The sequence below is a fragment of the Drosophila subobscura genome, chromosome O (assembly GCF_008121235.1).
Source record: "Drosophila subobscura isolate 14011-0131.10 chromosome O, UCBerk_Dsub_1.0, whole genome shotgun sequence".
NCBI lineage: Eukaryota > Metazoa > Arthropoda > Insecta > Diptera > Drosophilidae > Drosophila > Drosophila subobscura.
The window spans coordinates 9,074,004-9,094,632 of NC_048533.1; the positions used below are offsets into that span (position 1 = coordinate 9,074,004).

Here is a 20,629-nt window from a genome sequence, read left to right on the forward strand (position 1 = left end):
AAAGGCCGCTAATTAAGATGTTTTATTGGTGATAATCAATCAATTTGTGTGATTTGTGCACGGCGTACTCGTTCGTTGTTGACACTAAAAATCAGTTGTATCTTTCTATCGGGGATTCTAGTTCTCGGTCTTTCTTTTTATTGGGTGCAGATTCTCGTTGGATCGATTGTGGGCTTTTCCGCCAGCGCCCCGCTTTCCCTTGCTTTTCTTCCGTTATTTGGTGTGGGGCCGGCCTTTGGGTGCGTCTCTGGGTGCGCGCTAGGTGCTCGCTCGCTCGCTCGATTGTTATTTTTATTAGATACGACAACTCGATGCAAGTTTATTTATTTATTTATTTATTTCAGTGTATTCAGCGCATTTGCGTCTATTTTTATTCGCCTGGTCCTCTCGAACACAGTTACACATGCACCCCACACCCCACCAGACACCACACACCCCGCGAGTCTCACAACTCGCGGACAGATGAACGGACAAGACGAACGAGATGGACGCAACGCAACCGGACGGCATTTACTTCAATTGTCATTTACACTTGACAACGTCTCTGACGGCAGTCGGCAGTGGTCCGTTTTGCCGATCCGGTGGGTGCGGTGTTGGGTTGGGGGTTGCGGGATGCGGGATGGGGGTTCCACCTCTCCTCTCTCATTGCCATACCGAGGCTCGAGGCTCCGGTCTTTTTTTGATTTTGGTTTTTTGTTGTCATCAGTTATGCATTGTCGGCAGCTTGTGCATTCGAAATCGTTCAAATTACCGTCCCACTCCATCGCGATCTTTCGCCGAGCTATGCATAAATTTCTGGCGGTCTGGTCTCTTACGCTGGCAGAGGTGGTGGCGGTGGTGGTGGAAGGCTTTATGTCATTTTCGGAACTGTTTTTGCATTACCATAGCCTAAGTATATCCACCCATGATCACCAACCACATCACGTTGCCACTTTTGTCTTGCTCCTCTTTTATTTCTTTATTTTATTTTTGTGTTATTTGTTGCGTCTCGAAAATTGTATCAGCATTCTGCACCTTTTCTTTTTTGTTTGCTTTTCTGTTCTTAATTTCTTTCGTTCTTTCACCTTACCTAAGCAATTTGTTTGTCTATTTACGAAATAGTAGATCTTGAACTTGGTATTTGATTTATTTAATTTTTGCTAGAAAGAAATAAATATAATAAGTAGTTTTACTCTCACTTATGAGTATCAGTATTAATTGTCATGCTTCTACAGCTGATCGTTTATTGTAAACAATTTTTACACTGCTTATTTGAAAGAGAAGAGATGCAGCTACTGCTTGCAAGTGCAATGAACTGCTTGGCACTTGTACCAAAACTGTTTCTTGCTTTGGATCGCGTGTGGATTGTGTGTGGATTCAGTGTTGACCAGCACGTTCCAGAGGCATAGCCAGCACATCCGTTGTGGGCTTTACTGATCTCCCACAATCCAAAATTCAAATACAATTTGAAACAATTGATGGGTGTATACATATGCTGTGTAGTTGTTTATATCAACGCCCTCAAGACCAAACAAACAAAAACCAAAAGACACGAGAAGGCCATATAAATATTCAACAAAATATCAATCAGGATCCGCAGGCATTTGAAATTTTAATTGAAATCATTCGACTACGTCAGGTATTCAGTGTTTTTCTTCAAAATACAATACAACTCGTATGTACGAGTAGGTTAGGTTGCTGTTTCTGTATCTGTATCTTGTTCGTGTCTGGTTTATCTGTTTTTGTGGCATGCCTCCCTCTCTTTAATGAAGTCGCTCATTTGGAAAACAAAGCAAATTATTTGCTCCAAATCACAACACAGCGGAAAACGAAGGTGCCGACGGCTCCAACAGCACGGCCAAAGTTTGTTGCCATTCCAAGGGGGCAGCAGCCTAAGCTGTGCCACCTGCCACTAGCCACCAGCAGCCGTCCTTCATTGGGGGTTTTTGTTTTTTTGACTGACCAACTGACCATAACCCATTCGCATTCGCTCGTTAACTTGTTACTTACTACTGTTATTATTAATTGGCAAAATGTTCAACATTTTTAATGCCAGTTAATTAATTTCAACGAAAGGGAAGCAAAAGCCATAGAAAGGAAAGTGCAAACGCCCTGCCCTCTGCCCAGACTGTGGATTAAAGCCTAAGCGTTTGATGGCCTCCATTCACCTTATTAGTCATTAACTACTCGTGTCTATCTTTATGTGCACTAAGTAGAGGGTTTAGCGCACATGAAAACTGATAAAACTGATACTCCACGTGTGCCAAGAGCTGTAAGAAATAAAAACAAACAAAACAATCTCTATCTCAGTTTCGATTCGAGTATTAATGCTTCTCGTCATGCACACGGCATGTATTTATTTGTTTGTTTGCTCTCACAGGGATTCTCTTTTGAAAATTACTTGAAAATAAAAGGATTATTTTTCTTTTATTTGCAGCGAAGTTTCAATTAATAAAAATCATCTTTACATAATGTAATATGAACATCTAAAAGCTATAATGTCTAATGAATTATTTATTCATTTCGCACACAGGTCAGCCGCGACGATGGACTTCCGCAGGAGATCTGCCGCCAGTGCATGGCCCAGTTCCTGATGGTGGCCAAATTTCGTAGGAAATGCGTGCGGATGCAGCAGCGCCTGCAGGACTATGCCCAGGAAATATCCGACCGACAGGCAGCCAGACAGGCCAAGCGGAGACAGAGGCAGCAGCAACGACAGGAACTGCAGAACAGACCACAAGCAGACAAGGAAGCCAAGGACACGGATGCCATTAAGGATGCGAATGCATCGGACTACATGCATTTGCCAGAATCACAGATGGACCGAAAGCGTCGCATTATCTCTGAATCTGAGGGCGGAGCTCCGTCCCCTTTGCCTTCCCTGCCAAAAATTGTGAAGACGGAAGAGTCCATCACGGAGGAGTTTCTGCCCGAGGGACGTCGCTTGCAGCAGAGATTGCGCAGAATGCGCACAAAGTCCGCGGGCACCCCAGCATCGTCTGAGAATGCAGAGGAAGAACCGCCCGTCCGCGCTGATCGCAGGAGCATGCCCTGGAAGACAAAGGCGGCCAGGAAACAGCTGTCCGAGTCGTGGTCCAGCTACTCGCCGGCCCCCTCCTCGGAGGTGGAGGGCCAATGGAGCAACAGCAGTGAGGCGGCCACAGAAAATCTGAGCGATCTGTCGGTGGATCCACTCTGCGGATTCGAGAGCGACAGCAATCCCTCCTCCACCTCAGCGCCCTCGGAGCTCAAGTTCCCCAGACGAGCGCCCAAAGCGGTGCCAGCCCAGCGGCGTGGCCGTCGTCCGCGCAGTTCGCCCGTTTACATGGCAGCCAAGCGGCAGCGGCGATCAGTGAGCAAGAAGCCGACCATGAAGGAGCTCCTGCAGCAGATTGGAGCCAGTGTGGAGGAGAATACAAAGTCTGAGGATAAAATCTGCTGCCAAAATCCAAAGGAAGAGCAGTACGAAAACGATTCGGTGTGTCCAGTGGCAAAGTCTTCCTCCAGTGATGAGGATAGCGACATCAGTACTTCAGATGCAGGAGAATCAACCGTAGGGATCGAAGAAGTAAAAGAAACAAATGGCAAGGAAGAAGCGGCCAAGGAGCTGCCCTCAAGGACTGAGGAATTACCGAGTGATTCTTCCGATGAGAGCAATGAGGAGGCGTCTCCGCCCAAGCTAACTATGAAAGAAGAACAAAAATTGAATGGAGCAACCACTTTCGATGTGTCTTCGATGGAGCTACAGTCGAAGGAACTGACCTCGTCCACGGAGGCCACAGACACAACCACAAGCGCAACCAGTGAGGGGGAGCAGCTGTCGCTGGAAGCTGAAGAAGAGCCCGAGCAGGCAGAGATCATTGTGAGCATACCGCTCGAGGCACTCAATGACGATCTGCAGCGCAGATTGTGCGTGGAAAATGCTGAGCAGGAGCAGGAGGAGGATCAGCAGAAGAAGCAGCAGCTTCCGGGAAATCCCGACGATGTCAACAACAATGCAAACGATGAGAATTTTTGCCAGAGTGCTACAGCAGATAGCTTCAATTCTGCTGTGGCACTCCAAACAATCGAAATTGAAGCAAAAGCAACTGGCCCACCCGATGGGTGCACAGCTGCAGAGCCACTAATACGCGTGGCAGAGTCCCCACCGACACCACCAGATGGGGACGAAGCAGACACCGACACCTCGGCATCCACGGATGAGATTCAAGTGGTCAGGACTGGACCCACGCCCATGGACTTTCTGGCCGAGTTCGAGAAGCATTGCGAGAAGGGTCTCGAGCAGCTGGGGGCCACCACACCCGCCTCATCGCCGCCGGCCACACCCAGGGCCGAGCCCCTGCCGCTGGCCCTCAACGATCTGGAGGCCAAGCAGCAGCTCGAGGTGGAGATGAACGATGTGGAGACGACACTGAATGGCATCCTCAACGAGATGCAGGACCAGCACATATACACACCGACCTGTCCGCACATCGATGAGTTCCTCACACCCGCCGACTATGCCTCCCTCAGCGAGCCCGAACAGGAGCAGGAGCCGGAGCCAACCGGCGACATCAAGCCAGAACTCACAGAGTCACAGGAGAAAGCCAACCCAAATCTCTTTGACAACAGCAACTTTAGCAACGAGCTGATTGGCTTTCAGAATGATATTCCCTGCTTTGAGAACATCGAGACCACGCCAGAGCCCGAGCAGAGTTTGCACTTGGAGCTGACGCAGTTTCTCAACGAACTGCAGCCGCAGCCACAGCAGGCAGTGCAGACAGTGCAGACAGTGCAGGGGCCGCAGGTTGAGGTAATCCCAACTGAGGTAAAGCCTGTCGTTGAGCAGTCTCCGGTGCAAATACAGGTTCAGGTGCAGCAACAACCTCTGGAGCATATTCAGGTGCGTCAGCCAATAGCCTCGAAAGCCTTAGAGCAGGTGCCGCAGGTGCATCACCAGGAGACGACCACCACCGTGTCCCATGAGCAAATATATCACCATCATCAGCAGCATTCTGTCCAGCAGCAGCAGCAGTCGGCCAGCAAGCTGCAACTCGCAGCTTCCATCGATCCGCAGCAACAGCAGCAATGGCAGCAGTATCAGCCCCAGGAGCAGCAGCAGCAGACGACACATTTGCAATGGTCAGCAGTGGGTGGACTGGAGGCCATCAAGAGCGGCATTGGACCATTGGATGGCACCACAACAACATATTACATCAGTGCAGGGGACCTCTACCAGCACCAGCAGCAGGGCGCACCACTGGAGACCACGTACACGATGCTGGATCCCAATGAAAACTACATACTGGAGCAGGCCAACCATCACCAACAGCAGCAGCAGCAGCAGCAGCAACAGCAACAGTTGCAGCAACAACAGCAACAGCAGCAGCAACCCATCATGATATTGATCCAGCAGCCGGAGCCACAGCAGCCAGTGGCCTCGTCCAGCAATCCCCAGCAAGCGCCGATGCACTTTTACGGTGCGCCCATCAGCAACGAGCTGCACCATCTGCAGCAGCAGCAACAGCAGCAGCAACATCAACAGCAGCAGCAGCAGCAGCAGCAGCAGCATCAAGTACAAAATCATTCAGTATTAGGAATGCAGAGAGTGGCGGCAGCAGCAGCGGCTGCCTCTCCAATGCCCGCCACCACGCCCAAGGGTCGAGCGGTGTCGCTCAAGTGCCGCTTCTGCCAGAACGGACCGAGATTCTCCAACAGTCTCGAGTACAGTCGCCACATCATCGAGCTGCATCCGGCAGTTGCGCCTTTCAACTGTCCGCACTGTCCGCTGGCCTTTGCGGCGCGCAGCAAGCGATCGCAGCACATCCTCAACCATCATGTGGTGCAGCAGTATCAGTGCGGCCAGTGCTCGCAGGTGTTTCCCGCCCAGCGAGCCCTCGACTTGCACATTCAGCGCTTCCACATGCAGGTGACCAGCAACACGGGAGGCTGCGAAAAGGGAGGAGCAGGAGGTGTACGAGTGGAGGAGGTACAATTGCAGATCAGCAACGAGCAGCAGCCGCAGCAGCAGCAATCACATCCGCCAGGTGAGTTCCATGCCATTCCCAAGTAGACTCCCCGCTAATCATCCTTCATCTCCCCCCAATAGCAAAGCCGCCAGGACCACGCAGGCAACGCATTCTCTGCTGTCCGGACTGCGAGGACTGTAAGTGGAAAGTCAATTTGTAAAGTATCCAACATTGAATTCCCCTTTCTTTCAGGCACCTCTGGCCACAGTCACGGCAATGGACAGTACGAGGAGCTGCAGACTAATCTGCAGGCACCACCAACGGTGCTTACGCCGCCCTCGACGATCATGTCGGTGCCGTCTCCGCAGCCCATGATGAGCACACATCAGCACATAACCCTGCCCTCGCCCGAGCAATCCGAGCCGGACTCCACTACGACGCTGCGGCAGTTCCGTAAGCGAGGCGTCATCGTGAGCCCGCAGTCGGGGATCTTTAATCAGACGCTGCAGCTGGCCACGCCCGTGGCTTCGCCCTCACCCTCGCCATCGTCGTCGCCGTCCTCTTCCACAATAGACACGGCGCCAAACACACCCGCGTCTGTGCAGGTCAGCGAACTGCGGGCCAGCCACCAGTGTCTGTACTGCGAGGAGCGCTTCACCAACGACATTGCCCTGCGTAAGCACCACCAGCTGGCCCATGGAGCCCAGACCTCGATGCCCTTCGTGTGCACCATTTGCAAGCGGGGCTATCGGATGCGCACGGCCCTGCATCGGCACATGGAATCGCACGATGTGGAGGGCAGGCCGTACGAGTGCAATCTGTGCCACGTGCGTTTCCCGCGACCCTCACAGCTGACGCTGCACAAGATCACCGTCCACCTGCTGTCCAAGCCGCACACCTGCGACGAGTGTGGCAAACAATTTGGTACGGAGAGCGCCCTAAAGACGCACGTTAAGTTTCACGGTGGTAAGTTTTTGGGTGCTCGCACGCATGCGGATGCGGTGGCCTACTAAGGCAATGGGAATTTAATTTGGGAGCGGCAGCTAGTAGCTTGTAGTTGTAGTACTAGTACTAGTCCTAGTCCTAGTCTTAACCAATCTTATGTTCTGTGTGTAACCCGTAACGTAACCCTTACTAATCCCAACCAAAACGTTATCGTTGCAACAGTTTTTCCACCGTGGTCCAAGCATGCTCCAAAGGTAAAGCAACTCCCGAACCGAAATCCCGATTGTTTTTGCTTGGCGTGAACTAACCCACAACCTAGCAGCAGCTTTCCAGCAATTTGTGCACCTAAAAAGCGTATTTAAAAACAGAATATTAAGCAAAATATCTACTCGTAGTTGTAGAATTCTAACAAGTACGAAATCCGATCCCTAGTGGGTTTCTAAGTGCTCTGAGTTTGTTATGAAACCAACACAAGCACAATGCATTTATTAATGATATAAAAACCAAAATGTCAATAGATGTTTAAGCCTCCCAGCGTGAGTTTTCCGCACACCAAAACGCACTTTAAATAACAAACTTCGCACCACAATGTGTCCGTTCTTCGTGTTCCTCAACCTTTGTAGTGATGAAATGTGATCATCCATAGAGTGTTTCCACTAAATGTACAACAAGTTCACATTGATTCCAAAAAGGCCACCAACAAATTGTCTATTCCAGAACTTGCTTACCAGTGCGACGAGTGCGATCTGTCCTTTGAGTATATCAGAGATTTGCGCAAGCACCGACGCACCCACAAAGGCGAATTGTTTTACAAATGCGAGTTCTGTCCACGCTCCTTCTTGCATTTTATGGGTTTCCGCGGTAAAGTCTCAACACCCTAAATTGCCTTTTTGGTAGTATTAGTAGTAGAAATAATTAGAAGTAGCACCCATAATGCTTTACTGCCTTCCTGCATGGCCTAGATCTAAGACGCAACTAATTGAATGAAACAATGAACTAATTGAAGTTTGCCATGCTTCCCATCACTAGCTCACATGAACTCCCATCTGCCGCTGGGCGTGTTTCTGAACGAGGAGACCCAACTGAAGTCTTCGTCCAACTGCAGCACCACCAGCAACAGCAGCATCCACAATGACAAGTCCGGCGAGAATCCAGCCACACCCAGCATGGAGGAGACACCGCTTACCCCGATGAGCAACATAAATAGTAATCCAGATGAATGCTGTCAAATCTCCAATTCGGTGGAGAGCAGCGTTTTGGTTGGGCGTAGCCTGCCTAGCCTAGACTCGATTGCCGCAACGCCATAACCCACGTGGACGAATTATTATTTAGTTTACAACAATTGCGTTTATTACAATTACCAAGCACCATGCCACGTTACAGCGGCGCCTTCCTACTACTATTGCCACTTCTAGTGGCTCTAGCGAATATCTTCCATTGGAGTCAACCTTAAGAGTCCTTATCACTTATCGGAAAGAACCAAAAGCAACCAAGCAGCAGACTGCATCGAATGCAATCGATAATTTAGAGACTAAGCCATGAATACACTTCCACACACAAACACACACACAACACTCCCTAAAACAAATTCGACAGGTCACACATGCATATAGAGATAGCTGATAAGCTAAGTTAGTTAGTAATTAGACATCTTAGACGTTCATGCAATGAATATCAGTCCAGTCGAGGTGCGAGTTTACGTTTCCAAGAAGTAGAAACACGTATTCAATGATTTAGACGAGCCACTAATTAAACGAACAAATTACAGTAAGGATTCTAGGCATAAATTAACATACAAGAAACAACCCCCGCCACCTACCCCACTTAAGCGTGGGAGCCCTTAGCCTAAGAGTTCGAATACAGCTCAAATTTATGTTTAATTCCAAGTTGTTTGGACACTGTTTCATTGAAGAAACCAAACAGTTGAGACACCCTCTCGTTTCTCTTATTATTTATAAACTAAACATAAAATAAACAAATGATGTCGATTAGTACGATCCAACGATTACAAAACGTATTTTATTGCTGTGCTAGTCGTAGTACCAGTCCAGGAACAGCAAGGAGAACGACATAACAATCAAAAAGAACAAGAAGTAGACACGAACGGAAGCGTTTCGTTGGGTTGCCTGGCGGATCTGCTCGTTGGCATCTTTAACATTCTCCGTACTGCCCACAACGGCACTGGCAATCCTCTCGATGTTGTGCTGCTGCATTGCGACCTGAAATGGAATCAAATATTAGTTAAGATACGAAATTTGTACTTGGCAGAGGGGATTGGCTTACTTTTTCGGTAAAAATATCCTGCAGCTGGGCAATGTCCACAACGTTCTTGCCAATCTGCTCTACCTCCTCGGAGAGGCCTTGTAGGAAATTATACATATGCACATTCTCCGCCTCAAACAGCTGTACATCCTCTGCGCTCAGAGGATCCTCATCATCGACCAGCTCCTGTGCAGACTTGTTAATATCCTCATCAACTGCCACCTTGGCCGAGGAGTCGCTTGGGGCAGCCGGCTTGCCTTTGCTGCGCTTACGTGTTCGCGCCTTGTGCCCCTCCGACTGAGGAGCACTGCTCTCCAGCTGTGCATCAGTCTCAGTCACATCCTCATCATCATCATCCCATTCGGCCCAGCCATCGTTGCTCCAGTCGTTGTCGGCGGAGTCCTCAAGAGCGCCATCGTCTGACGGTGACGCCTCCCCGCTTTGGGGGCTGCTGCCATTGCTGAGCAGCCGCTTTCCGATCTTAGCACTCTGACCACCGCCCGGACGTACGGGTATTTTCTTCTTATCTGCCGCCAGCTTGAGCAGTCTGTATGTCTCTAGTTCATGTTGGACACGATACTTCTTTTGATCCAAATATATCTGCTCCACGCTGTGAAGATAGCTGACCAACAAGTCAAGCACCGCCTCGATATGCTGCCGCTCCTGTGGCTTCCGTTTGACACTCTTCCATTCGCTACGCATCTTGGCCAGCAGCTGCGTGTAGACGGCAACGAATTTTTCCGATTCGCGATCAATTAAATTTCGCTGGGCATCTGTCATGTGCGCCGCACTCTTCAGGTGCTGCCCAATCTTCATATAGGCAGTGCGATTCTCTATGAGAAGATTGCGCAGATCTGTGATCTTGTTGCACACCTTCTTGGCTTCAATCGCAAAGTCATCTCGAGGTCCTGTAGCTTTCGATGGCCCTGCCACTGCAGCTCCTGCTGTGGCCTTGCCTCGTCCGGACGAAGCCAGCTCAGTCTTTCGCTGCAGGCGCACCGTCATGACACTCGCCTTAAAGTGCTGGGTTATGTCCATTTTATTTGTTACTTTTAAAATTTAAATTTATTTATTCCACATCATCGGGATGTTACCAGTGTGACCGCGGGTTTATCAATCGAATATACCGACAGACCCTCGGAAAAATAGCAATTCATTTTCAAAATATACTGTAAATATACCGTAATCGATTATCTCGAATTTGATGTTCTATTTAATATTACTAGCTTGCAAAGACTTTTAACACTAAAACAATAATTTAATCCGTTTGAAGAATCAATTTGACGTATTTTAAATACTAATTGTTATTGGTTTGTATACCATATGACCTTATATTTTACAAATTCAAACATTCAAATCACCCCTTGTGGAAGCAATGAAGCTTTGTATACAGTATGCAAGTGTATGTAACATGTAGAGAAACATGTATGTTAACTGATATCATACAATTTTTTGAAAAACTGCGCGCTCAACCAAAGAGATAAGAAATTATATTATTTCTCTGGAAGGGAGAGGGAATGGGAACATAAGTAAATATTAGAATGAGCTTGGAATGGTTTGGGGTGCAGTTCTTCTATCTTTACAACAACATCCCCCGTGATGGAAATTCTTCAGGGAAGTTCTCTCCTGTGTCTAAACGGTCAAGGAAATCCTCTCCTGTGTCTAAATGGTCAGGGAAATTCTCTCCTGCCATGCACCATGAGGGATCCTTTCAACAGGTGCAAAAAAGGGTGGGTGCTTTGCAAAGATCATCCCTTGCCATACCTTGCGGTCACATGCCAAAGCGAGGATTAGGTCAGCGGAGAGAGGATTAGGTCAGCAGAGAGAGTAAGATACTCTCTCCTCTCTCTCCTCATTTTCCAACTATCGTACACATGACCAGGACTAGACATTCTACTTCTCAGAACTAGTGGCAGCGCTGCTGGAATTATCGAATTCGATAAATGTAGTTGATGAATTGGCGGGACTTTTAAAAACTTCAACGCAATAGCTGGATTTAATGACTAGGTTTTTATTGAATATGTACAATAACACGATTTGGTCCGCAACTCATATGCATTTAAATTCAATTATTATATATTTTATAGTATATATATTTTTGTTGGTTTGATTTTATGTTGTTTTTGTTTTGATTATTTTTTCCTTACACAGAAATGCACTTTGGTCGCACGGAAAATGGATTGGATTGTTTAGACACAACCAGCACTTAAATAATATGAAGAACTTAACGTTACATTTTCTACACACAGTTTGGAAAACGAAGCACAAGGAGTCAGACAAATGAGTTACATAATACATTACGTATAATAACTATATTAAACATTAGGCATACACTTATGTACATATACGTATATGTATGTAGTTCACAGTAATGTGCAGGATGGCTTGGGTGAAGATTTTGGCTTCTTGTCGACGGCGCGGACAGCCTCCTCGAACACCTGCTGCAAGTTCTGTTTCTTTTTGGCGGAGCACTCGACCAGATTGGATGCGTGAATCTCCTTGCGCAATCTCTTACCCTCCTGTGTGGTGACAAACTTCTCCGAGTTGGGTATGCGCAAGTCCAGCTTAGTGCCCACCAGCACCACCGGCACGTTGTTTGAGAAGTGACGAATCTCTGGCCACCACTTGCTCTTGATGTTCTCGAAAGAGGTGCGACTGCTGATCGAATAGCACAACAGGAAGCAGTTCGTCTGTGTAACGAAATCGATTAGTTCCCGCTTAATTGCATAACATCTATGAACACTCACATTTGGATAGCTCAAGGGTCGTAGTCTTTCGTAGTCCTCCTGCCCAGCCGTGTCCCAGAGCGTTAGGTTGTACTCCCGATCATCCACTGCGATGTTGCAGGCATGATTGTCGAACACTGTCGGTATGTACTCTTCGGGAAATTCGTTTTGTGTGTAGGTTATCAGCATGCAGGTTTTACCAACCATGCCATCGCCCACGATTGTGATTTTCAGAGGGCGCGGACTCTTCGACATCGCCGACGTCATTCCGGATTAAGTCTCTGTTGAGAAACTGCAAAGAAAGCAAAAAAAAGGCGTCAGGCGGTTTGCTGGTTTGCTGGTTGCTTGCTTGACAGTTCTGTCTGCGATATTGCACCATTTGGTGGCAGATGTTGATTCTGCTTGTTTATCTTCACACACCCACACCCGCGTGCTGCTCTCATCCTGCGGCTGTGGCAACCGGAAATCTCTGGCCCAGCCCCAGCCCTTCAACTCTTTTCAGTACTGAAACCGATGGTAACAGAGTTCTCGGGGCGGTACGTTACGTCCCTCAGCCATTCATAGACACTTGAACTTCAAAAGTATTCTAATCTAATCGACAGCACAGCTAAAAAAAAGGCCACACAACGACAAACACACAAAACTGTAGCGAAGGCCAGGGCGGTGGGTACGGGACAGCAATTGGAGCTTTTACGACGCCAATCGGGGTCTGGTCTAGATTCCATCAGCCACAATTGATTCTGCGAATGTTGATATATTCACTTTTATGGCGGTACGGGCTTATATAACAATTAAATAAAAGCTCAGCTAAAACTAATAGACTTTCACCATCTGTCAAGCCACACAAAACCAGCAACAAGCAAACCCCTGCAACATTCGTTTCATACATTTTTCTTTTTAATTAAAACTGGTTTTTTCCGTTTCCAGTTGACCCAAAACTTAAACTAGATTTCCCTACCAGCTTCCAAAACAAAACACAGGCAGATACTCCGCGTCTAAAATAAAACCGAAATCAAAAGACTTTTGGCCCAGCCAATTTACAAGCTGCCTTCAGGGGCTGGGCTTGGGGAATCTTGAACTCTTCCGTACGCAGAAAACTCATCGCAATTCCGGGAATTATTTATCTTGTGGGCATATGACTCATGTCTCAGGGACACTCGATGGAATCTCGGACAATGCAAACCGCGTTTAATTACACACATTCAATGTGGAGCTTCTAATAGAAGGCCTAGACCACACTGGCCGTTCCTCAGACTGCAGTGACTCATCATCCCACGAAAAGGTTGGATGCCCAGCCAGCCCACACATGAAAAGAGCAGCAAGTCTGCTGCAGCACAGCTGATACAACGAGAAGGAAAACAACAGAACCGGTTCCGTTGTGACATTCATCAACATATTACCGTTCGACCCGAATGATTTCATTTGAACTTTTGTCCATGCGTTCCAATAACTTGGAGAGGAGGCAGCTAAAATACACTAACCTCATAATATAGGGTGAAAGTAAAAAGGGACTGGCCCTGATTAGTGCCAGGCTAAAGATAGGCCAACTTAGTTACACATTTTTTTATATGAACCCATTTTGTGTGCTTCACAAACTTGGGGTTAAATGGGATGTACTCTGACTTGGAAACATTAAAGTGCTTTATTGGCACGCGATCTACACAGTCTGAACTTTGACTGGGAGCACTTTGATGCTCGGGGTCCACACAATTAAGTCTAATCATTGATGGGGAGAAGGGTCTTCATTTGTTGCAAAGATCAGTCTTAGATAAATTTTAGATTTGTTGGAAATTGGAACACAAACATGCACATAGTTCTTAGCTTTGATTGAATGACGTTACCAAGAGTAAATCGGATGAGTTCGTGCCTGAAAAATGGCAACAGAGATCCACAAATAGAAGCAGGTTTTTTTTGTTTTTTTTCGCTCAAAATTCTAAACAAACTGCGACTGAACAATTGGCCATTAGGTAGCAGCAGCACCAAAAACAACAAAACCACCAAACTTGTGGCGGAGAGCAGGAGCGAAACTAAATAAACAGCAAACTGGCCACTGGTTTTGGGCTTTGTTTTTTTTGGACGCGTTTTAAATTATTATAAACAAACAGAACAGCATTGGGAAGCTGTTTTAGTGACTACAAGAGAGTGCAAATAATACAGTCCACACACACCCATAGATACTTTTTTGCTATTTATACGGCCAGCTGATTAAGCAATAAGTACACCTGGAAGAGAACTTCTGAATGAGTGGAACATTTCCAATATGTTTTTTGGAAAACAGGTGCCAAGGGAAAGTGAAAATGATTCAGTAATACAAAGTCGAGCACAAAAATAAACGGAAACTGTTTATCAAGCTGAGAGGCAGAGGCTCCGCTTTTGTCGTTTCACCAGAGCAACTTGCATTGTAATTAATACTCATAATAAATTATTTAAACATAATTGAGCTCTTTTTGTAATACACTTGTATACATTTTGAAGTGGATGTCACTTGTATAGCACATACATACTCGTATGTACATACATACATTATATTCTTCACCGCTTTGTTATCTGTTCTGTTCTGTTCTGGCTTGTTGTTGCAGCCGGGGTTGGCCTCTTGTAAACTTTACATATCAAGTTACGTATTTGTTGTTCTTGGAGTGTTTCTGGGAACACTTGCCACATTTCACACTCCGGCTGCAGTCTTTCTTTGCCCACTGACATTGCACATGATGATGAGGAGGAGGAGATCTTGAAGCTTTTATTTGACTTAAGCGACACTTAATGTCCACTATAGAACGGACTCATGAGCAAGTTCAGCTCGGTTCACTTCAGTCCTTTGTGGACTGCGCCTTATCAGCGCCATATGAGTATATATAAATGGGTGCAGTGCATCATTCAGCTGCTAGACTTTCGTTACCCTTTCCCATATACTTATGTGTGTATAAAATCATCCATAAATAAACACATTTCCAACTGCTGGTTTGCCGCTTAGTCAATATATTACACACAAGTCCACATTCCATTCCTCTTTGGATTATGAATTGTTGAGTTATTTTACTGCACTGAACCGGGATTACTCACGCAAGCTGCTCCTAATTTTAGCTTATCTAACTTGGTTTAATGAAGAACAAAAGCTGTCATCTTTTTGAAGAGCTTTTCTGTATAAAAATAACTGCAACCTTTGAGGTTGAATTCAAGGGAAAAACATTACCAGCCAGAAGCCAATCCAATCCAGGAGAAAGTCTGAAGTGCTTTTACTAAGCGAAACATAATCTACATTTCGAAACTAGACTTTATTGGTGCTCTAAAAGCTATCCAGCCAATCTCCACCTCTACCTTTGCTTGTGCACAAAAATTGTAGCTCTTCCTCTTTGTTCGCAAAAATAAATGAGGAATTGTATGTGTGTGTGACTGCGTGTGCGTGTGTGTGGGTGGGTTCTTTTATGGTTTCTCGCATGGGTTTTCGTATTTAATAAACTGATTAGATAAGATACTAGATGTTCATATACTATATACATCCATATGATGTGCATATGTATGTATGTATAGGGAATGGGACTTGAAAGAGCAACGGCGATAACTAGCAATACGGCTATGGTTACCGTTAGCACCGTTGGCACCCGTTACCTGGTCAAAAGCGAGCACCATAGACGACGCATACAGAATCAAATGGCAGATTGCGAGGGCACGCGCTCCCAATTAGCTAAATTAATTGAGGTTAATACGAAGTATTTATTGTGCCATAGGTCGGAATAAATTGATTACTGATTTGATGTGTCTGTGGGGCCTGTGGATGGGCGTTGGGTGGGCGTTGTGTTGAGCCTTTAGCTGTAGGGGGTGTGGAGGCACGTATTTTGTTTCCTGCGATGGCCTTTAAATGGCTGTGTAACCATATAATTGTTTGTTAACTTAAAATGGTAACAGACCAATAAAGGCGCACAGATTGACAGAGAGAGAGAGAGCGAGAGAGAGATCGAGACGGCGAGCAGTGGAGAGCGGAGACGAGAGAGAGAGAGGCAGCAGCAGCAGAGAGCTACATGGCTCTGGAATGCTCCAGGCCAGACAGAGACTTGGAGGTGGGGGGCTGGCTGTGACGTGAGCGCCATACAAAGTGACTCAGGTGATAAAGAAACGATCACGAAGCCCTCGCGGGCGCTGGCAGTTTATTTTGGAGGAGTTTGTCTCTCTAAGCCGCTTTCCACGTAAAAACATCCACTAATTAGATTCCACTGATCCATGCTAACAATGTTTACACAAAATCCAATTGTGGTTATTATAGCCACAAAAAATAAGAGAGCACGGCACAGCACAGCACACACAAGCACGCAAGGTCGAAGGCTGTTAATTTCGAACATATGTATGTACATTATGTACAATATGTACATAATATCGTATGATGTAAACGTTGTTTATTGGACAAGCTGCATCTGAAGTGAACTTGATTTCACATGCGTATAACTTTTCACAGACACGTACTTATAGATACAACGTACTCGAAGCTTTTCTTTTTTGCAATAATCAATCGAGCGACACGTCTGGCGATGACGTCCGAACTGATCGCAGTCAACGGGCGGAGGAGGTGCAGATTAGGCGTACCAAACGCGGCGCGAACGAGGGCGAAACAACAAATGTACAGCGCAAAACCAAAAACCACAACACAACCGATCACTAGTGCAGTCGTTAGGCATCTGAGCAGCAGTTTTTGTATCTGACGGATACGACGCCACGAGTAGAGAACCAGTTGCTACACTGGCACGGCTCTCTCTCGGGGCTTTTGCGTTTTATCAGCTGGCCGGAGCGGGAGCGAGCAACAGGCCTGCGATAAGAGTCGTTCCTCCAAGAAGTGCTGAGAGAGAGAGAGAGAAGTGGTACTTGCAAAAAGAGTTTATCATCCGATTACACTTATCAATTAGTCATTGTTTACACCCAGAACAGAGTTGAGTTAATTTGCAATAATGCTGTTTAGCCCTAATAAGGATCGGCAGTAAGCAAAGGAGATTAAAACTGTAATATGCAAGGCATAAAACGGGGGTTCAACTGCTTTTTTCATGCGAGTAATGCATATTTACATTCCAAATCCGCTTGCGTAATACCTCTGCTCGGCTCTGTCCAGGCCCAAACTCAAATAACTGTCATAAGCCATTAATCAACGAAATTTCTCGGCCAGTGCGTGTGTGCCGACGGGGCGGTGCGGGCGGTTGTAGCTGTAATTAAAGCTAAGAACCCCATACTTGGCTTGGCTTGTCCAAAATAGTGGCGTTTAGTATGTGGAACAGCGGCAAATGAGTTCAATTAGGAAACACGTTGACGGGGAGCATTACATTAATTAAAACTACCAATGCACTGACCGTGCCACTCTTTAGAGGCGACACAGGGTTAAGTGACAAAGGCTGCGACCTCCAAGCCTGGCGGTCAGAGCAAAGAGAAGTTCTGGAAAATTATTAATAAACATGGAATGTGCAGCAGTGCCAATTAGGGACAGCCACTCGAACTTACTTACGCCAGCATCTGAGCACCATGTGTGCACTCGCAATTGAGAAACACAGTGAGAGTGGGGATGGAGAGAGCAAGAGACCGGTGTTCCTAGCAACAGGAGAGCCAGCAGGTGCAGGCAGCCACTGGCAGGCAGCCCTTGGAGAACAGTTCAACATAATCAAGAAATCGAGAAAACTGCACTGCTCCTCAAGGCCATGCAGCAGTGTCTCCAGCGCCAGACACAACGAATCCGATTCGCTGAAGGGACAGGGATTAAGAATAGCGGCAGAATCAGGCGACGAAAGATAATATTGCATTGCGTTTCCATTTCCCGTTTCCGGTCGGGGTATGCCATGGGTGGGGTGTAGGGTGCACGGGTGCTATTTCTGAACGGCGCTCATATATTATATCTTATCTACGGGGTCCGTCTCCGTCCGCATCGGCGAAATCATGAGGGTGAGGGCGACCGAAGCGACAAGCGAAGTGACAAAAACAAATATTATGAGATCCAATAACAATTCACAATCCAAAATTGTTCGAGTGTTTTAAAATAAAGCCATTCAGTTCTGGGTGGTTGATATGAGCATCTAAGAAAATTGTTGATACTTTTGTTTAATTTTTAGCGTCAGAAGCTATGCAACTAGTAAAGCTGGCTGCTATGGCACTATTTAAACTGCCTGCTATGGCATACATGAATAAATGCACACATACATACTTAAATACATATGTATGTACATATGTGTTCATCTTTTTTTATGTACGAAACTTATCCAAAGAATATTTTTATCAATCTGAGAAAAAGTCAACATAAATTAGGCTTCGAAGCATTATTTAAAACATCAAGCACTAAAGGTAATTGGGTATAAAAGCGTCCATACCCAAAGCTGAAACCACTTAACCAAACAATGAGCAACACACTTACTGCTCTTATTCAGTGTTGCCCTTTTTTTATAGGCGATTCTATGAAAATAAGTTATTAAAAGTAACTAATCCTGTAGAAAATTGATTCGTCAATGGCATAAAATTATAAGTTCAGTGTTAAGGGTCTTAGCTAGTCAGTTTTATAAAACCGAACATAAAAATCGAGTAATATGATTTGGTGAAAAAAAAAGGTATTTGTTATTACGGTCACTAACCAAATCGTATATACTATTTGGTTAGTGTTACGGTGTAACTACACGGGAACTACACATTTGCTACATATGAACTACATCCACTAGCGAATGGAAGCGTCAGTGTAAAAAACCTCCGTTATCTTCTTCTTTAAGACAAAGTTGAGATTTTACAATCAAACGATAATGAATTAGATGCTGGTCTCGAATTAGTAGTCGGAAAATTGATGGCCCTAACCGCACGATCGGTAATATAATTCCCCTATGTTGAAACCCTATGTTTTGAAACTCATAAGGTATATTTTGGTATTAAGAGTCGTGCGGTATATTTTCTTGATAATTCACGGCCACACTGCTGTATACTATTTGTCAATAGCACATTCTTGTAAAAAATTAAAACAAAACAAAAAAACCAGGAAAAAATGCCGGAAAGTGACGTTACCAAAATGAAGGTAAGTTAATCAACTCAAGAATGCAAAATTCAACTATTTACTTGCGTCCCAAAGGTGGCTGATTTGAAGCGCGAGCTAAAGCTGCGTGGGCTGGCAGTGAATGGAAACAAAAATGAATTGCAGGACCGCTTGCAGGCGGCCCTTTTGGAGGGTGATATCTCGCTTGACGACAGCGCCATAGCAGACGCCATAGACGATGATGATGTTTCCCTGGCCGACGAAGATGAAGACAAATTGCTGGGGGACGAGCACGATGACGATGAACTACTCAAGAGCCCGGTGAGCACGCCCATAGCTGCAATAGTTCCCGACTTGCTGTTGGATGAACACAGCGACATCAAAGACGAAACGAGTGCAGCTGCAGCCTTGCCTGCCAAGAAAATTGTGCTCAAAAGAAATAACTCTCAGCTGATCTCGACAACGGGAGGCAGTACAGCGACGTCCACCATTGCATCGAAAGAGAACGGGGCTCCGACAGCTAGTAAGGATACGCAAGAGGACACACCAGCCAAAACAAAACGCATACCTATTGTAATTGGAGGAAGCAAGGAAGGCGAAAAGTCCGCTGACAAGAAACTCACTGAACTAACTGCAGAAGAGCGTTTGAACCTCCGGGCCAAGAAATTCGGCATCACCCCCACCATCGCAACTGCGTCAATTGCTACTGCAATTAACAAGTCCTCTAGCGCATCCATTGTGGCTAATAAAGGGAACAAGGAGACGGATGAAAAGCAAAAGGAAGCCCTTAAGCGTCGTGCCGAACGCTTTGGCTGTGTGGTTCCCGAGAAGACCACAAAGACTCTAACCGATGAACGTCTGCTAAAGCGAAAGGAGCGTTTTGGCGTAGCAGCAGAAGCTACTTCGACTCCAGTTACCGCTCCAGCTACGCCAGAGTCGAAAGCCATTTACTCTGAGAAGGCCCGCGCACGCTTGGAACGCTTCAAGACTGCGCCGGCAGCCGCTGCCACGAAGTAGGGATATCCGATGTAAATTCACGAACGTCGTCCACCTTTTCCATTGCACAACCAAGCGCCGCAATCCTCATGGACATGGCCCCCATAGACAGTTTTATAGTTTCAACGTTTACTTCACCCATGCTTGTAGACATTAAGCAACCATTATAAATAAAAGCAAACATTTCAACATTACTATTCCACAAAATTGTACACCATTCGCATGCTAAAAATTGTTGTTACCACATTTATTTGATCATCAGAGTTTAAGACACATGCAGATCTGTGCTAAACGGTAGCCAGAAGCCATGATCAAGAATGCCATAGTCGTTGAGCCAATTACCTCTTGTTTCTGAGTATCTATAAACGGTAGGGTAGAAGGACTTTGTCGATTTCAGGGTTGGCAGTGGCATGTAAGCGAGTAAACTTCCCTTAAGGGTTAATTGAGAGACACAGAGCCAACCTTGGAAATTAATTCTCCGATTAAAGAGCAGTTGATTAGATCGTTACCCCTAAAAATATTCTCGAATGTCAGCCAGAAGGTGTCACAAGAATCTTTGATTTAAATTCCTGCTCTCTTGATTTTAGTCCTTAAAGTCGGAGGGACATGCATATGTGTGCACGTTTATTGTGATGTTGATTATGATGCTGGTACTTGTGCTTACAAATTATTTATCCTCGAGTTTCAATAAAACATTTCAACTAACATTTTGTACTCCACAAATAGCTAACGTGATCTGTGAGCAATGTTTAACAATGGGATTTTGCATTGTTTTATTGGCTGTAATTAAATCGCTT

At 46.0% G+C, this 20,629-nt stretch overlaps 4 protein-coding genes across 8 annotated transcripts in view; 2 read left to right on the forward strand and 2 right to left on the reverse strand.

The window, feature by feature from the left end:
- Positions 1-8,668, forward strand: part of LOC117896077 — a 32,409-nt gene extending 23,741 nt beyond the window's left edge. For 2 of the 4 annotated variants that reach the window (XM_034804111.1, XM_034804112.1), the window contains exons 3-7: positions 2,513-6,005; positions 6,068-6,124; positions 6,180-6,893; positions 7,590-7,733; positions 7,902-8,668. In XM_034804111.1, coding sequence (XP_034660002.1) covers positions 2,513-6,005; positions 6,068-6,124; positions 6,180-6,893; positions 7,590-7,733; positions 7,902-8,179 — 4,686 coding nt within the window. In that variant the 3' untranslated portion in view covers positions 8,180-8,668. The remainder of the gene's footprint in view (positions 1-2,512; positions 6,006-6,067; positions 6,125-6,179; positions 6,894-7,589; positions 7,734-7,901) is intronic. The other 2 variants (XM_034804114.1, XM_034804113.1) reach the window with 2 other exon arrangements.
- Positions 8,669-8,801: 133 nt separating this feature from the next.
- Positions 8,802-10,239, reverse strand: LOC117896101 (syntaxin-18). Its single transcript, XM_034804153.1, has 2 exons — positions 9,156-10,239; positions 8,802-9,091 (listed from the first exon to the last, which is right to left on the reverse strand). Exons 1-2 carry the CDS (start codon positions 10,170-10,172, stop codon positions 8,903-8,905), a joined length of 1,206 nt encoding a protein of 401 aa, XP_034660044.1. The 5' UTR covers positions 10,173-10,239; the 3' UTR covers positions 8,802-8,902.
- Positions 10,240-11,227: 988 nt separating this feature from the next.
- Positions 11,228-16,532, reverse strand: LOC117897627 (ras-like GTP-binding protein RhoL). Of its 2 annotated transcripts, none has more exons than XM_034806597.1 (3): positions 16,333-16,532; positions 11,882-12,152; positions 11,228-11,824 (listed from the first exon to the last, which is right to left on the reverse strand). In XM_034806597.1, the coding sequence occupies exons 2-3, from the start codon at positions 12,125-12,127 to the stop codon at positions 11,498-11,500; spliced, it is 573 nt and encodes a 190-aa protein (XP_034662488.1). In that variant the 5' UTR covers positions 12,128-12,152; positions 16,333-16,532; the 3' UTR covers positions 11,228-11,497. The 2 variants fall into 2 exon arrangements, with proteins under 2 accessions (XP_034662488.1, XP_034662487.1); XM_034806596.1 differs by having other exon boundaries at positions 16,316-16,531.
- Positions 16,533-18,734: 2,202 nt separating this feature from the next.
- Positions 18,735-20,034, forward strand: LOC117896507. The gene is made up of 2 exons (XM_034804859.1): positions 18,735-18,878; positions 18,933-20,034. The coding sequence occupies exons 1-2, from the start codon at positions 18,849-18,851 to the stop codon at positions 19,851-19,853; spliced, it is 951 nt and encodes a 316-aa protein (XP_034660750.1). The 5' UTR covers positions 18,735-18,848; the 3' UTR covers positions 19,854-20,034.
- Positions 20,035-20,629: the final 595 nt, after the last annotated feature.

What these genes read in the sequence shown, in the direction of transcription:
- LOC117896101 (XM_034804153.1), bottom strand. Translation starts at nt 10,172, where the DNA reads ATGGACATAACCCAGCACTTTAAGGCGAGTGTCATGACGGTGCGCCTG. An exon ending in AGGATATTTTTACCGAAAAA is followed by an intron (nt 9,092 to 9,155) that starts GTAAGCCAATCC and finishes ATTCCATTTCAG; the next exon opens with GTCGCAATGCAGCAGCACAA.
- LOC117897627 (XM_034806597.1), bottom strand. Translation starts at nt 12,127, where the DNA reads ATGACGTCGGCGATGTCGAAGAGTCCGCGCCCTCTGAAAATCACAATC. An exon ending in GACCCTTGAGCTATCCAAAT is followed by an intron (nt 11,825 to 11,881) that starts GTGAGTGTTCAT and finishes TTCGTTACACAG; the next exon opens with ACGAACTGCTTCCTGTTGTG.
- LOC117896507 (XM_034804859.1), top strand. Translation starts at nt 18,849, where the DNA reads ATGCCGGAAAGTGACGTTACCAAAATGAAG. An exon ending in GTGACGTTACCAAAATGAAG is followed by an intron (nt 18,879 to 18,932) that starts GTAAGTTAATCA and finishes TGCGTCCCAAAG; the next exon opens with GTGGCTGATTTGAAGCGCGA.